This window comes from Schistocerca gregaria, chromosome 8 (assembly GCF_023897955.1).
Source record: "Schistocerca gregaria isolate iqSchGreg1 chromosome 8, iqSchGreg1.2, whole genome shotgun sequence".
Lineage (NCBI taxonomy): Eukaryota > Metazoa > Arthropoda > Insecta > Orthoptera > Acrididae > Schistocerca > Schistocerca gregaria.
In genome coordinates, this window is record NC_064927.1 from 90,120,896 (window position 1) to 90,138,562 (window position 17,667).

A 17,667-nucleotide genomic window follows, 5' to 3' on the forward strand; every position below is an offset into this window, starting at 1 on the left:
ACAATAATATTGTTGCTTTAGTACTGTATTGATGGTTCTGAAGCTGGAGATGATATATAGTTCTCTAATATACTGTGGAATGTTGTTCCAGAATTAGCTTCCTGCTACTAAGAAGGAATTTGAGAAACTGCCAAACAATGGAGTGGGACAGAAAGGATTTTGCTCTGATGAGAACAGGTGTTCCTTACCGTGATGTTCAGACAGGAGCATTACTGTCGAGGAGAGATATGAGGAACACGATTCACTGATAAAACAGTAGAGAAGACAGAGGGTATGGAAATCTCTGCACTTGTCTGTACGTATCCAGGATAGCTGTGCATAGTTATAATGAACAAAAGTATACATAATATGAATATAATGACCACGAGTAGACATAACCAGTTCAAAGCGCAATGAGCTTTCCTGAGAAAGTAAGTATAAGTATTTGTACAAGTTCATTTTACAGGTCAAGAAGGAAGAGCGTTTTATATCTTTGTAGGGCATGGAGAGATACTGATACCGTCTTGGACATTGCAGTAACCTGCTCAGTCCAATTTTGATTTTCATCTATTACTGTTCTTAGACTCTGAGCAGACAAGAAGTTGATATTTGTCGCAGATGGTAGAGATTGTGATATTTCGGGCTAATGACAACCAGTACCACTTGTGTTTTGGATGGGTTGAGCTTTGAACCTACACCTTGCATCATTTTGATTGTGCACACACGTCGGTACTAAGGTTCTCGACAGCTGTCTTCAGGTTTATAGACTTTGCACTAGGATACAGCTGGAAGTCGCTACCATACATGCGGTATTTGGGATGGGAGAAGACTGATGACAACATTTACATGCAATGAAAAAAGTATGGGACCAAATACTGAACCCTACGTGACACCTGATACTACCTGCTTCCAGTGTGACTTTAAGACGTCAGGCATGAGCAAAACCATTTCACTGCATTTGGTGAGGAATTTAGGCTGCTACATTTGGCAAGTAAAATGTCGTAGTCAATTAGCAATCATGGCAAACTTCGTGTCACCTGTTACCTTTATTAAGACAGATATAGTGGTCCAGTGTTTACAGAAGCCTGATTGGTATTCGTCTAGTAGGTTGTTTGTAGTCAGGTAGTTTGTTTGCAGGCTGTGGACTACATATTCTTAAGCCTAGTTCAGTAATCAGAGTACTGCGGCAGTGTTCTTTTTAGGTAACAGCTTAACTAGTCCTTGTTTCCAGGCCTCAGAGAAAACGCTTATGGTTAAGGAGCAGCTGAAGACATGTTTTATAGTGGACAGTAGTGGGTCAGTAATGAGCAACATTTAGACTGTGATGTCATCGTGTCCAGTAGATGCTGATCTGATATGGATGAGGGCTTTTCTTTTTTGACGGCGTTGCAAGTAACATGCTTTAGAAAGAGATTTTCGTGGCTGCAGCCGTTTATCTCCAAAATATAATCAGTGGTCTCTGTCCCATTTGTGATTCAATTGTCGTTGTAGGTAATTTGAAGTATCAGTTCAGTTCATTGGCTCGGACAATGGGATCATCGGCAGCTTTTACTTTGCCTATAAGAAGAACATATAGATTTTTCCAAACGACAGCTGGTCTATTTCTGTTGTTTCTGCTTGTAAGCAATAGGGTTTCAGGAGTGTGGTATAGCTTATGCGCCTTATGTGCAGTGTCTCAGCTTCATACGCTGTTTTAGTTCTTCACTTATCCAGGGTGCGGGTTTCCTTCTTTCTTGTCCTATCTTTAAGGGGGCGTGTTTGTCATACAGTTGGGTAAGGTTATTAGTAAACCCATGATTGTTTTACATTTATTGCGAGAAAGGAATCGAAGATGTCTCCGAACTACTTTTTGCACCTATGTTGAAAGTTCAGATAAATTAATATGTTTGAAGTCTCGGAATGCAGTCAACTGCGGTGTTCTTTTTGAGACATTTTAGTGAGTATGTCACGAAAATTATGTCAAGGGTGTATATGCAACGTGCATATATTTGCGAAGTACAAATTACTCTGTGAGGGGATTTCGTTGCAAATACCTCTATGAGAGTGTGACAGTAGTTCGTGTGATGGGTAGGAGCCAGCTGAAATAGCCACACATTTGAAGAAGAAGTCATCCGCTTAAATTTTTCACTGGATTGACCGCTGTATAGAAAATTTATATCAGTGTCATCAGCAACAACTATATGACCATATGCCGATTCGAGACTTTTAAGAGCATTTCGAAGCAGGAAAAACTGCCTCCTCTGGAAGGTTTGTAGAGCACACATAACAGGAACTTTCTGTTAAGATATTTCATCTGTGTGAACATATATTCCACTTGTTTACCATCACTGTTGTTGGATGTGTGTAGAGCAGTACCGAACTTTAGCCAAAGTGTGGGCATTTGATAAATTCAGAAATTATTTGCTGGGCAGAAATGTTGAAGTTCACACAGATCATAAAGCATTGTCATTTTTACAAGACTGTAAATTGAGTCATGGTCGACTTACAAAGTGTCATGTATTGATACCAGAGCATAATTTTGTGATTAGATACCAGCCTGAAAAGGAATATGTTGTGGCAGATACGTTACCTCGTTTACTAATTGGCATAGATAAAGCTGACTTCAAAGACATCAGTGGGAAAGATGTCCATATATTGGTGTTAAAAATGTTCCATCTGAATGCTATGTGAAGAGAGTTTTGAAAGATATGAGGAGAGAAGAAAATTATGCTGATGTTCTAAAAATTATTAAGAATAAATGGGGGGTGAGATACAAGAATACTTTGCGGAAGTATTATATAACCGAAGACGGGTGTTGATCTGTAGGGTCAATAAAAAAACAAGTGATTGGAAGTTACGAGTGCCAGTACATGTCATTGAGAATATTACACAGTACACTCATCTCGCATATGGTCATTATGGTTCGAAAGTGTGTACAAACAAACTTACAGAAACATGTATATTAAATGACATGGAAAAAGAGGACGAGAAAAGTACTACACAAATGTAAAACGTGCCAGAAAATTAAAGATTCAAGTCAACAGATAAAAGGGATAATGTATAGTGTTATTCCAACTTCTGCAGTAGAAGCAGTTGCTGTGAGTTTTGGTACAGCTAAGGAGGGGGAGGGGGATATGTGTTATTAGCTTTGTCAGTTTAGTACAATTCTAAGTTACTCGTGTAACCAGTCAATTAGAACTGGGACATTTCCTGACTTGCTGAAATATGCAGATGTTAAGCCTCTATTCAAGAAAGGGGATAAAGAGATGCCACCAAACTACAGACCAATTTCACTTTTGCCAGAATTCTCAAAAATTTTAGAAAAAGTAATGTACAGGCAGCTTCTCAACCATCTCACCACAAATAACATATTATCAAGAACACAGTTTGGATTTCTGAAGGGTTCTGATATCTAAAAGCCTATTTATACCTACAGTGAAAATGTACTTAATTCATTAAATAACAAGTTACAAGTAGCAGGTATTTTCTGTGATTTGTCAAAGGCATTCGATTGTGTAAACCACAACATCCTTTTAAATAAATTACAATTCTATGGTGTCACGAGCAGTGCTGGAAAATGGTTCAAGTCATACCTCGCTAACAGGAAACAAAGGGTGTCAGTGCAAGGGACTAGTGAATTAAGTCATCAGTCATCATCAGAATGGGAAGAAATTACATGTGGTGTCCCACAAGGATCCATCTTAGGGCCATTGCTTTTTCTTGTGTACATTAATGATCTCTCATCAGTTACACTGCCAGAAGCAGAGTTCGTTTTGTTTGCAGATGACACAAGTATTGCAATAAATAGTATGTTGAGTGTAGTTCTAGAAAGATCAGCTAATTATATTTTCATGGATATTAATAAATGGTTTAAAGCCAGCTCACTGACATTAAACTTTGAAAAGACTCACTATATGCAATTCAGAACCTGTAAGAGGTTTCCACCCAGCATATGCATAAGGTATGAAGAGGAGCAGATAGAAGAGGTTGACAGTCTTAAATTCCTGGGATTACAACTTGATAATAAATTCAGTTGGGAGGAGCACACCACAGAACTGCAGAAACGCCTTAACAAATCTGTATGTGCAATTCGAGTGTTAGCAGACATAGGCGACATAAAAGTGAAAAAGCTTGCATACTTTGCCTACTTTCATTCCATAATGTCATACGGTATAATATTTTGGGGTAACTCTTCAAGTCAAACAAAAGTTTTCAGAGTCCAAAAGCGTGTAATACGGATCATTTGTGGAGTAAACTCACGGACGTCTTATAGAAACCTCTTCAAAGAACTGGCTATACTAACTACTGCCTCTCAGTATATTTACTCCTTAATCAAATTTGTCCTAAATAATACATCTCTTTTTCCAACAAACAGCTCAGTTCATACATACAATACCAGGAACAAAAATGATCTGCACAAGGACTTAAAAGCACTTACTTTAGTTCAAAAAGGGGTCCACTACTCAGGAACACTCATCTTCAATAATTTGGCAGCAAACATAAAAAATTGTTACAAATAGATATCAGTTTAAAAGGAGCCTGAAAGACTTACTAGTGGCCAACTCCTTCTACTCTATCGACGATTTTTTTAATAGAAACAAATGATGTGTTGTATATATTTATACTATTAGCATTGTTATTTCAGCTTAAAAGAAAGTAAGGTGACATATTCCACATCCATGAGGATCTCCACAACACGGATCTATGGAACGAAAAACTAATCTAATCTAATCTAATCTCATCTCTAATCTTGGATGTTGTATCTAAGTATGTAAAACCGTATCCTTCGAGAAACAGTACAAGATCAGTCATAGCAAGTATAATGAGAAGAGATTACTTTAAAAATAATGGAAAGCCACAACAAGTCCTTAGTGAAAATGGCCCTCAATTTTCGTCAAAAGTATGGCAGGATATATTAAAGGAAGAACAGATAACATAAGTGAGTGATGAAGAAGCTAGATCCTTTATTCAGAGCCTATTGTGCTCAGAAACAGTCAAGATGGGGAACATATGTAAAGAATTTCGAGAAAATGATGAATGAATCACCACATTCGGGTACTAAACTTCCACCTAACGACGTCATGTTTGGTGAAAGGCCGTCAATTATGTTTACAGAAATCATTACATTTGCACCAAAGACACAAGTGACGTAGGATCAGATCACACAGTTAGCACTAAACAGTGTAAAAGGAAAACCAGAAAAGAAACAGGAGAAGTATAACAAAGGGAAGAAAGCCAGAATCTTTAGTGAAAGCACGGAGAAAGACTTCAGATATGGGGATTAAGAAATTTTATAAACTATATGAGAGGCCATACAAAATTATTCAGGAGTCAATAAAAAAGGACAATAAATAATGTAAATAGTGCAAACCAATAATGTTAAGTAAATTTTTAATTCTGTGTTTGTACGAATGTCGTAATTCGCAGTTTGTGTTTAGCTAATGTTTAGGAATGAATGAAATGATGTATCGTAAGGATGCAGCTCGGACTGTCAAACTCAGTCTAGTGGCTAAGAGCAGTTCTGAGAAGTCTTTAATGTGGCTTGGACCACTGAAGTGACGGCGCATGAGCTGGTATGGTAAGAACACCCGGAACACTGGATGGTGGAACGTTGATAACGCATCAACGTATGATGTGCATCGAATGTTGATAAGCAAACCAACCAGTTTACTGAACATGTCATGAATTAAATCAATATACGAGGTGCGACAATAAAGGTATGAGACTGGTTTTCTTTGCTAGATGTGGCAACCCTACAGGCTTGCATAGGCACAATATCTTTGACCCTGGTCTCTAAGCTGCTTCTAGTCCAAGCGGCACATCGATGCAACTGCTCAGTCGTGAATTGTGATGTAGTAAGCTAACACGTCTTTGTGTCTCTCGTCACGGAAATGGAACCACATAATATTGCGCAACTGTATGCCATTTCTTTCTGCGTTAAATTGGGTGAAAACGCGACGACAACTTACGGTAAGCGTCAGAAGGCTTTTGGAGAGAAGGTTTTATCAAGCGCTCAAGTTTTCAGTTGGCATGAAATGTTTAGTGAAGGCAGAACGAACGTTGAAGACCTCAGTGGACGACCATTGTACTTGTGTGCTTCTTTGATTCCTAGGGAATTGTTCATAAAGAGTGGGTGCCTCCTGGACAAACTGTTTACCAATATCACTGCAATGAAATTTTAGGAAGACCTCGTAAAAGAGTTCTTCGTGTCTGTAGCTACATTGCTGATAATTGGATTCTGCATCACGATAATGCGCCATCCCATATTGCTATGTCAGTACAGTAATTTTTAACCTCAAAACAATTTTCAGTACTAGCACAGCCACCTTATTCACCAGATATCGCTCCGTGCGACAGTTTTCTATTTCCAAGACTCAAAACGGCGGTCAAGAGACACCATTTTAAAACAACACAAGATGTCCAAAAAGTTGTGACGAGAGTCTTGGAAGCTATTACAGAAGATGAGTTCCAGAAATGTTACCATAAATGGCAGAAGCGCTGGCAAAAGTGTGTGCAGTCAGAAGGGGACTACTTTGAAAGAGACAACACTAAACTTGACTAAAACGGTAAGTAACATTTTTTTTCACATCAGTCTCATTACTTTATTGTCGCAACTCCTATGTATGGGTATGATTTTAACTTTCTATTAATACAACACACTTTCTTCCATCGCTATGCAAATTCAGAGGTATCGCTGAGAGAGAAGCAGAAGGTTATTTCGGCGATATTCATTTAAAAGCTCTCTCTAAAGTAGACTCTTGAAAAAAACAAATTTCAAATAAAGGCCCGTAATAAGAAAAGAATCCACTGGCCACAAGGCAGTACACACTGAGGTGACAAAGTCATTTGATGGCAATATGAACATATACAGATGGAGATATTATTCCTTACACAAGTTATAAAATGTCAGTGGATTGGTGCAGCTGTCGTTTCTACTCAGATGATTCATGTGAGAAGGCTTCTGAATTGACTCTGGCCACACAACTGGAATTAACAGACACTGAACGCGGAATGGTAGTTGGAGCTGCACGCACGGGACATTCCATTTCGAAAATCGTCAGGGAATTCAGTATGCCGAAATCCACAGTGTCAGGGATGTTCCGAGAATACCACATTTCAGGCATTACCTCTCAGCGCGGACAATGCAGTGGCCGAGGGCTTCACGTTGGGAGGGAGAGCAGCGGAGTTTGCGTAGATTTGTCAGTGCCAAGCGACAAGCCACATTGGGTAAAATAACCGCAGAAATCAATGCGGAACGTACGACGAACGTATCCGTTAGGACTAGATGTGGGCAAACTCGTTCATGTTTGGAAACTAGTTCAATGGGGACCGTTCATTTTTACTCGTCCACCGTTCATTTGTGCATGGTGTATGGTTCTCTTGAAAAATTGAAAATTAGTAGCATAGGTGACTGAAGGATGGAAGGCTCCAAGAGGGGGCACTTGCCTCTCCCCTAGAATACAGAGTTTTTATTCATTAAAGAATTCACACGCAGTTGAAGAAGTAATTTCCGTGATTGCGCAAAGTTTCTCGTTTAGCCAACTGTAGCGTTTTGTGGCTGATCACAGTGCAATAATATAAGGTGGCACACGAAAAACATTCTCACGGGTACAGACTGCTCGCCAATTAAGTACGATTTGTTGACCGCTACGAGCAGACTAGATAAACGTGTAACAATTAGGCGGTAAAGAAATAAGAAATAAGCTAATGCAGACAACAATTTAGAAACAATAGATGACGACTGGTGGGCGACAATGAGGAGTCTGGTAGTCGGGCCAATGTTTCGTGCCCCACCCTGTACCACTGAAATAATATTGTAGAAGTTATCATATTCTATTTACAAGATATGAGACAAGACACTCGATTATGAAGCACAGGCTTCATTCGGTTGTAAGTCTGTCTGCCTTCCATAACAATGAACATGCTGTTTTAGCCTCCGATCAAAAAAAGATGGAAAATAGTCGCTCGTGTGTGCCGTGCTAACTTCTTTGCATGTCTAATAACAAAAAAAGTTTCCTTTTTATAAGTATGTATTCTGTTGTTTATGTAAATAATGAAGTAAGCTGATACGCCCTTTTTTTGCCTGAAAATATGTAAGTGTTACATACAACGTAATTTTTTTGCGATTTACGTAAATATAAAACACATTTTAAATATCGGTCGTAGACGCTGAATGCAACACGAAAAGAACCAGAAGTCCAGAGTGCAAGAAAGGTTTGAAACAGATCTAGAATGGGAGTGCACAGCGAACGAGACGAACAACAGCTCGGATACCGAACTAACTAGGAGCAGTCGGCCGAGGCAGGCAGAGGCAGAGACGGGAACGGGACCGAGGCTGAAACGAGACCGGCTGACGTGCCGTTGCGGGAACGAGACCGACCGTTTCCCGCTCCAGGGAACTATGAGTAGAAAGCCGCGACCGGAGTTAACTATGAAAGACCGTTCCTTAGCATTCGTTCCTCGCTCCTTCCGATCACCTTGGTGAACTGTTCCTTTAGATCTTTCAGTTCGCGAAAGACCCATCTATGCACTACTGGCCATTAAAATTGGTTCACCAAGAAGAAATGGCAGATGATAAACGGGTACTCATTGAAAAAAATATATTATACTAGAACTAACATGTGATTACATTTTCACACAATTTGGTTGCATACATACTGAGAAATCAGTACACAGAACAACCACCTCTGGCCGTAATAACGGCCTTGATACGCCTGGGCATTGAATCAAATAGAGCTTGGATGGAGTGTACAGGTAAAGCTGCCCATGCGGCTGCAACACGATACCACAGTTCATCAAGAGTAGTGACTGGCGTATTGTGACGAGCCAGTTGCTCGGCCAAAATTGACCAGACGTTTTCATATCGTGCGAGATCTGAAGAATGTGCTGGCCAGGCTAGCAGTCGAACATCTTCTGTATCCAGAAATGCCCGTACAGGAGCTGCAACATATGGTCGTGCATTGTCCTGCTGAAATGTAGGGTTTCGCAGGGATCGAATGAAGGGTAGAGACACGGGTCGTAACACATCTGAAATGAAACGTCCACAGTTCAAAGTGCCGTCAATGCGAACAAGAGGTGACCGAGACGTCTAACCGATGGCCCCCACGCCATTACGGCGGGTAATACGCCAGTATGGCGATGACTAATACCCGCTTCCAATGTGCGTTCATCGCGATGTGGCCAAAGACGGATGCGACCATCATGATTCTGTAAACAGAACCTCGATTCATCCGAAAAATGACGTTTTGCCATTCGTACACCCAGGTTCGTCGTTGAGTACACGATAGCGGGCGCTCCTGTCTGTGATGTAGCGTCAAGGATTACCGCACCCACGGTCTCCGAACTGATAGTCCATGCTGCTGCAAATGTCGTCGAACTGTTCGTGCAGAAGGTTGTTGTCTTGCAAACGTCCCCATCTGTTGGCTCAGGGATAGAGACGTGGTTGCACGATCCGTTACAGCTATGCGGATAAGATGCCTGTCATCTCGACTGCAAGTGATACGTGGCCGTTGGGATCCGGCACGGCGTTCCGTATTACCCTCCTGAACCCATCGATTCCATATTCTGTTAACAGCCATTGGATCTCGACCAACGCGAGCAGCAATGTCGCGATACGATAAACCGCAATCGCGATAGGCTACAATCCGTCCTCTATCAGTCGGAAACGTGATGGTACGCATTTCTCCTCCTCACACGAAGCATGACAACAACGTTTCACTAGGGAACGACAGTCAACTGCAGTTTGTGTATGAGTAATCGGTTGGAAACGATCCTCATGTCAGGACGTTGTAGGTGTCGCCACCGGCGTCAACCTTGTGTGAATGCTCTGAAAAGGTAATCGTTTGGATATCACAGCATCTTCTTCCTGTCGGTTAAGTTTGGCGTCTGTAGCACATCATCTTCGTCGTGTAGCAATTTCAATGGCCAGTAGTGTAGTTAGGAGAGCACGGCGAAATTTGCCATTAATGGGCTATGGCAGCAGACGACCGACGCGAGTGCCTTTGCTAACAGCACGACGTGTTCTGTAGAACCTCTTCGGGGCTCGTGACCATAGCGGCTGGACACTGGACGACTGGAAAACCGTGCCCGGTCAGATGAGTCCCGACTTCAGTTGTTAAGAGCTGATGGTAGGGTTCAAGTATGGTGCAGACCCCTCAAAGCCATGGACACCAATTGTCAACAAGGCACTGTGCGACCTGGTGGCGGTTACGTCATGGTGTGTGCTGTGTTTGCATAGAATAGACTGGGTCCTCTGGTCCAACTTAACCGTTCATTGGCTGGAAATGGTTACGTTCGGCTACCTGGACACCATTTGTAGCCAGTTCATAGACTTCAGGTTCCCGTGACACTTCGTAATTGGTTTGAAGAACTTTCTGGACAATTCGAGTAAATGATCTGGCCACCAAGAAAGCCCGACACGAGTACCATCAAACACTTATGGGACATAATCGAGAGCTCCGTTCGTGCACACAATAGCGCCCCTTCCACCCTTTCGCTGTTATGGACGGCCTAAGGCGCGTTATGGCTCAGTTTTTCTGCAGGGGACTTCCAACAACTCGTTGAGTCCCCGCCACGTCGAGCTGCTGCACTACTACCCTGGGCCAAAGCACTTCCGACGCGATATTTAGGGTATCGCAAAACTTTCATCGCCCAATGTATGTTGACTTTGGACGGCACAAAGTTTATAATGTTTACAACGCTTCGGCTGTCCCACAAATTTTAAGGTCCAAAATCTAGTTAGTAGATTCTTCGTAAGTCCGCTATCCATCACGAAGAAAAATCTTGAGACATAACACATGACACGGTTTTTGAGACAGAGAGCAGATCAGCCCGAGGACGGCGCGCCAGCACCACGTCGTCTTACGTCTGGCGGAGAAGGGCGGCAGCTTTCATCTGGTGGACAGAATGGCGCATCCGGCCTCAACTCGCCCGTGACTGTTTTCACCTCAAGTAGTTCATCTGACCAACCAGTTCACTCGCATTGTTCACATTTAAGTCCCTGCTAAGGCTTGACAATTTTTTAATACTTGGAGATCTCTTGGTGAGTGAGGACCAGCGGATGTCATACTAGTCAGCAAACGAAACCCTTAGGAATTTATTAAAGACGTGACATGGACGGCTGTGGTGTGGGATCTGAAAGATCTCGTAAAGACTTCGCTACAGCTACAGTAATAACTTTAAGTAGCTACAGAACCACAGATCCCTAAGAATTTCTATAACGCACAACATACTAAAGTATGTAGTGAGGACTTGAAACGAAAGGAAGTTAATTTAAACTCGTTTTAGAATATTTAGCGAAATTAACCCTTTCAGAAAAACTTGATCAAATTGAAAACTGTATCTAAATGAGCACGGGGAGTGCTTGCTGTATATGAAACACACACTACTGTTGCATTACAGCTCTGCAGCGCCATTGCCTACCCGCCATAAGACACAGCGAGAAAACACGAGTATCTTCCAAAGTGTATTTTCAGTTGCGAAGAAACTTTGCTGGACGTGTTTTCTAGGTACGTCCCATGCAATAACAACAGTGCATTTACCGCTTTAGTGGCTCTCTTGAGTGCACCACAAATTGTGACATCATCGCTAAGTTCTGAGTGTGAACGACGGACAGAGCGGTTACTTACTGTGTGCCTGAAAACTGGTGGAGGCTGGGGTAGCTTGAATTTTATTAATACGTAAAAATGACTGATATTTTTGCAAAAATTACGAATTTAATAAATAAATGAATAGTACTGTACAGTGTATGGCTGCAATGGGCAACTGAAAGCCTTCAAGCAACCCACTTGACACCATCAGAATCGACAATGAAATGTGGAAAAGAAGTCCTCACTTGAAACTGCCAACGGATTAAAACTGTGTGCCGGACCGACACTCGAACTCGGGACCTTTGCCTTTCGCGGGCGGAAGAGAGGCTGTGAGGACGGGTCCTGAGTCGTGCTTGGATAGCTCCGGTCAGCCTTCAACAGCGCAGCGGTTCGGACGCTGTTCGCATCCCTGCCGCACGTGTGCGAGAGAGGTGTTTCCTGTAAGTGTATAGCGGTGCGCCGCGGTAATACATAGAACTAATCATGGCCTTGTCATTCCGCAAATCGACACTGACATTTAGTTTTGTTACGAATATGCTCCACCGAAGGCTTACCAGTTATAACGTTATTTACGGGAATAGGTGAAAATCGATCCTGACGCACTAGTTGCTATACACTTATCTATAGTCAGTATCGTGGTCTATGTCAAGCTGATCAATGAATCGGCATGTGAAGAACTACCACTCCGACACCGAAAGGACTTCATTTCTGTCATTCGAGCGGTTACACTCGAACACGCGGGCATGAGGCTACGAACGATCCACTTCTCTCAGCTTCCACTCGAAGTGTCAGAAGAATTGGTGACAGACGCCCTGCGTCCTTACGAAACGGTCCTGTCCCATGTGGCTGAAAAATGGGCGAGTTTCAAAACGTACCCTGTCCTCAATGGCGTCCGACAAATACGGATCGACCTCCGAAAAAACGTTCCCTCATACTTGTACACTGCCGGTTGTACAGAGATTGTCATCTACGACAGACAACCAAGGACGTGCTCTGGGTGTGGGAAGGAGGGGCACATCCGTTCTGAGTGTGCTCAGCTAAGGTTGTTACTGCTGCCACGGGATGCTCACCCCTCCGACTGTCCTCCCCATGACTTACGTCGCCGCATTACGCGATGACGTAGGCCGCGAGACTGAAACGTACCGGAACGTACAGAGGCAGTACACCTTCAGCGAACGCCGGTAACATGCGCCATTAAAATAAGATCCGACTGGTTAATCTTTTACAATTCTAGATCACCGGATTGTAGATAAACGTTGTTAGTGAGCAGAAAAAAGACGTGACATATGCATTTCCCCTAATCCAAACGCAGCCATTGAAAATACCGTTACGGTCAAAAAGACTGCGTCCTTGAACTATACGAACTGCAAAAATTTCGGTACTGTAATACTGTGCTGAATAATCCATTGACAGAACTAAAATCAGTGCTCCAAATCTTTGGCGTCTTTAGTTTCAGAGTCCATGATAAGGGCGTAAGCAGTGTTTCACTAGTAGGCCTACTCACCACACTGTGTTTTTCGAAGAACGTATTTCACGAGGCCGTTGGCGTTGCTCTTTTTATGATTCGTGACACATATTATCCATATCTATCTCAGATTCTACTGTACGAAAAAATATTTACGAGGAACCTTGCCCTCGGTGTCTTGTACAGTTCAGTTTACACCCACTTCGCAAAACTTTTTCCAATTTCGATGACAACTGTTCCGAAATTTTTCTGCGTATATTGTTTTGGCTTTCAACACTACATCCTGCTGCACCATACATTAAAAGCTTGGCTGTAAGTTCCTGTAACGATCAGTGAGTCACCTTCGACGTCCATCCATAAACTGCTAACAGTGGTAAACTGCGCCATGGCCACACCGCTAGATGGCTGCGTATTGTTGCTGCAGCAAGCGCCATCAACGATGATGTGGCAGGAATCATCTCTTGTGGAACGCAAGTACTTTACAAAGACGTGGTTGACAGTCATTGCTTCTTCAAGACGTCAAATCGCCTAAAATATCCAGTTCAGTCCATTAGTTTCTTACGTCGAAAATACTAGATTTACGACGCTCTGCTATGTATCAGTTTTCACACTAAAGGTTTGGGACAGCTTTGTAAATAGTTTTGACCGATGAAGATACAAACGGGAGAGATGATCGTGGTTCACAAATGTGAGTTTGAGATGGCGAACACTGATCCTAAATGGACTGGATTGAAAATGAAAAGCAAAAATATAAAAATTTTAAATCGAAAAGAAAATTTTTAAATTTTTGTTGGTATGAAAGTAAGTAGACAAAAGTTTGTAAAAATTTTAATTCTCTACAAAACTTTAACAATATACTAATTTCACAACAGTTCTTGAAAGTGCCATCCACCAGCTTTTATGAAGGCGTGACATCAACACACCGAGTTCTTCCACAATTCTTCGACCAACTTCCGTCGGGTACGCTGTTTTAATCTGCAAGGAAATTTCAAATTTCAAGTATCGGATTGTTCGCACAGCGTCCAGACCAAGGAGAGTTGTTAGTGGCACCCTTCAATCTCCTCAAATTGTCGGTTTGCCGTACTCGAAATATCTGCTGATTCTGTGACCGGTCGCCAGGGCCGACAGACTGTAGAGATCAACTTGTAACGGGAGAACGACGTTGCGCTGCACCGCCTGCAGCAGTCACAGGACGCCCTCTGTTCGGAGCCGCTTGCGGCCCCATCAGATAAGGCACTTACAGACGTCGATAATTCGACGGCGCACGATTCCGTCGTCCCCCACGAATAGCCAGAGGCCATATCTGACCTCTCACTCCGAGGTTCGGCAACGAAAACAGCGATCACCAAAACGCCGGAAGAAGCGCCGCCTCACGGTAGAGAACGACCAACCAGATCCAGCAGGCAATGCTCAGGCGTTTCAGGGTACACAGAAGACGGTCATGGATACAGAAGAACTGCCTAAAGTGGATGCACGGGTGGCCAGCGGGACGGCGACACAACCTCCCGATGCTCCAGAAACAGCGGAGGACTGGGAACGGTTGTTCAAATGGCTCTAAGAATTATGGGACTTAACATCTGAGGTCATCACCCACATCCACGCCCGAGGCAGGATTCGAACCTGTGATCGTAGCAGCAGCGCGGTTCCATACTGAAGCGCCTAGAACCGCTCGGCCACAGTGGCCGGCTGAACGGGTTTTGCGCACCCGCCATATATTTGGGCAAGGGGACAGAGGTTGGTTGTGATGTACATCTACAGGCAAACAGATGACTACAATTTCAGAAAGAAACTACTTGAATAAAGCCCCAGGGGTGAGCGAAGATGAGCGGCGGTGCCGTCGTTGTGGAACCGACCAAGTAAAGTGATCAACTAAAGAAAGCTACGCGAGTATGCGACCCAGGAATGACAGCTAGCAATGGAAGGTTTCTTTGAATTTTGTTTTGATATCTATAAATACTTGTTTAAGTCCGTTGGTGGCCCCACTTTGTCTTTATTTCATGCTGTATGGTAAGAAGGCAGCGAGGTTCCTTCCAGGACAGTTAAATGTATAAGGATGTACTATAGTTATGTGAATAATAAAACTTCTGTATCTCCTACCAGCCTTAAAATACATATATACACATATAAATGGCAAGGCGACCGGTCACTGTGGTCTCGGAAGGAGGGGGGGGGGGGGGGGGGGAGGGGAGGGGTGTTGGCAGAGCACTTGTCCGCGAAAGGCAAAGGTTCCGAGTTCGAGTCTCGATCCGGCACACAGTTTTACTCTGCCAGGAAGTTTCATATCAGCGCAGACTCCGCTGCAGAGTGAAATTTTCATTCTGGAAGTCCTCACTTATCTCCCACATCCCGCTGCTGTTTCACGTCAGCCACGGAGAAACTGCAAACTTACGGAAATGAGACACTGGAAATAGGTTCTTTAAAACAAAAAACAAAAATATGGATCACGAAGAAATTATGGCAATGGGACAGAGGTTCGTTGATGTGATATACATCTACAGGCAAACAGATGACCACAATTTCAGAAAGAAACTACTTGAATAAAGCCCCAGGGGTGAACCAACACGTTACTGACTTGCTCCGTTTGTGACACTCTTTCTCTTGACTAAATCATTCAGATTTTCTAAAATTGTAATTACACTTCTGGACATTAAAATTGCTACACCACGAAGATAACGTGCTACAGGTGCGAAAATTAACCGACTGGAAGAAGATGCTGTGATATGCAAATGATTAGCTTGTCAGAGCATTCTTTCAAGGTTGGCGCCGATGGCGACACCTACAACGAGCTGACATGAGGAATGTTTCCAAGCGATTTCTCCTAGTCAAACAGCAGTTGACCGGCGTTGCCTGGTGAAACGTTCTTGTGATGCCTTATCGCGACATTGCTGCTCGCGTTGGTCGAGATCCAATGACTGTTAGCAGAATATGGAATCGGTGGGTTCAGGAGGGAAATACGGAACGCCGTGCTGGATCCCAACAGCGTCGTATCACTAACAGTCGAGATGACAGGGATCTGCTGTAACGGATCGTGCAGCCACGTCTCGATCCCTCAGTCAACACATGGGGACGTTTGCAAGACAACAACTATCTGCACGAACAGTTCGATGACGTTTACAGCAGCACGGACTATCAGCTCGGAGACCATGGTTGCGGTTACCCTTGACGCTGCATCACAGACATTGTGGTGTACTCAACGATGAACCTGGTTGCACGAATGACAAAACGTCATTTTTTCGGATGAATCCAGGTTCTGTTTACAGCATCATAATGGTCGCATCCTCGTTTGGCGACATCGCGATGAACGCACATTTGAAGCGTGTATTCGTCATCGCCATACTGGCGTACCACTCGGCATGATGGTATGGGGTGCCATTGGTTACACGCCTCGGTCACCACCTGTTCGCACTGACGGCACTTTGACCAGTGGACGTTACATTTCAGATGTGTTACGACCCGTGACTGTACCCTTCATTCGCTCCCTGCGAAACCCTACATTTCAGCAGGAAAATGCACGACCGCGTGTTGCAGGTCCTATCAGGGCCTTTGTGGATACAGAAAATGTTCGACTGCTGCCCTGGCCAGCACGTTCTCCAGATCTCTCACGAATTGAAAACATCTGGCCAATGGTGGCCTAGCAACTGGCTCGGCACAATACGCCAGTTACTACTGTTGATGAGCTGTGGTATCATGTTGAAGCTGCATGGGCAACTGCACCTGTACACGCCATCCAAGCTCCGTCTCAATGCCCAGGCGTATCAAGGCCGTTATTACTGCCACAGGTGGTTGTTTTGGGTACTGATTTCTCAGGATCTATGCCCCCAAATAGCGTGAAAACGTAATCACATGTCAGTTCTGGTATAATATATTTGTGCAACGAATACCCGTTTATCATCTGTATTTCTTCTTGGTGTAGCAATTTTAATGGCCAGTAGTGTATTTATTTGTCTGTACATGTAAGTGATATCTACAGATTTTCCTCACATTCGGGTAATTCATTCGTCTTTTTGTCATAGGTTATATGTACACCAACGACTAATCTAACAAGACAGCCAAAACGGCGGGCGGGCGAGCGCGGCCTTACCGAGCCTGACGTAGAGCAGGTACTGCATGGAGGCGCGCGCCTCGGTGTCGAGGATGGAGCCGCGCATGGCGACGGCCGAGATGAGCGCCTCGAGTAGCAGGCAGCCGGCCAGCAGCGCCACGTAGCCCAGCAGGTAGTGCCACAGCTGGCGCGCGCACACCTCCTCCGTCGGCAGCTCCCACACCAGCAGCACCGCCACCAGGATCCCCGACCTGCCAACACACGCGGACGGCCATCTCAGTCAGCAGGTAGCTCCTACAGCAGCACACTTCCACCAGGATCCCAGACCTGTCAACAAAGACCAACAGAGTCAGATGGTCATCACAGCAGGTAGTGTCACATTGGTCCATGACCTATGTATGACCTCCACTGCATTATTCTCTCCTACAACAGTAGGACTGCCACGCGGATCCCAGACCTGTCAACAAAGACCAAAACAGCTGGATGGCCACCTCTGCCAGTAGGTAAGGTCACAGTTTATCAGTAACTTCCTTTGTCAACAAATCTTGCCCAGGCACCACTCTCACCAGGAGCCATACCTTTAACGAGATCTACACCATTGGATGGCTGTGCTG

General features: G+C 43.8%; 1 protein-coding gene across 1 annotated transcript in view; it reads right to left on the reverse strand.

Annotated features, from left to right (window-relative positions):
- The window catches only part of LOC126285033 (diacylglycerol lipase-alpha), a 591,792-nt gene extending 574,350 nt beyond the window's left edge, over window positions 1-17,442 (reverse strand). Inside the window, exons 1-2 of the mRNA XM_049984357.1 lie at window positions 17,399-17,442; window positions 17,093-17,304 (exon numbers count right to left, since the gene is read on the reverse strand). Coding sequence (XP_049840314.1) covers window positions 17,093-17,304; window positions 17,399-17,442 — 256 coding nt within the window. The remainder of the gene's footprint in view (window positions 1-17,092; window positions 17,305-17,398) is intronic.
- Window positions 17,443-17,667: the final 225 nt, after the last annotated feature.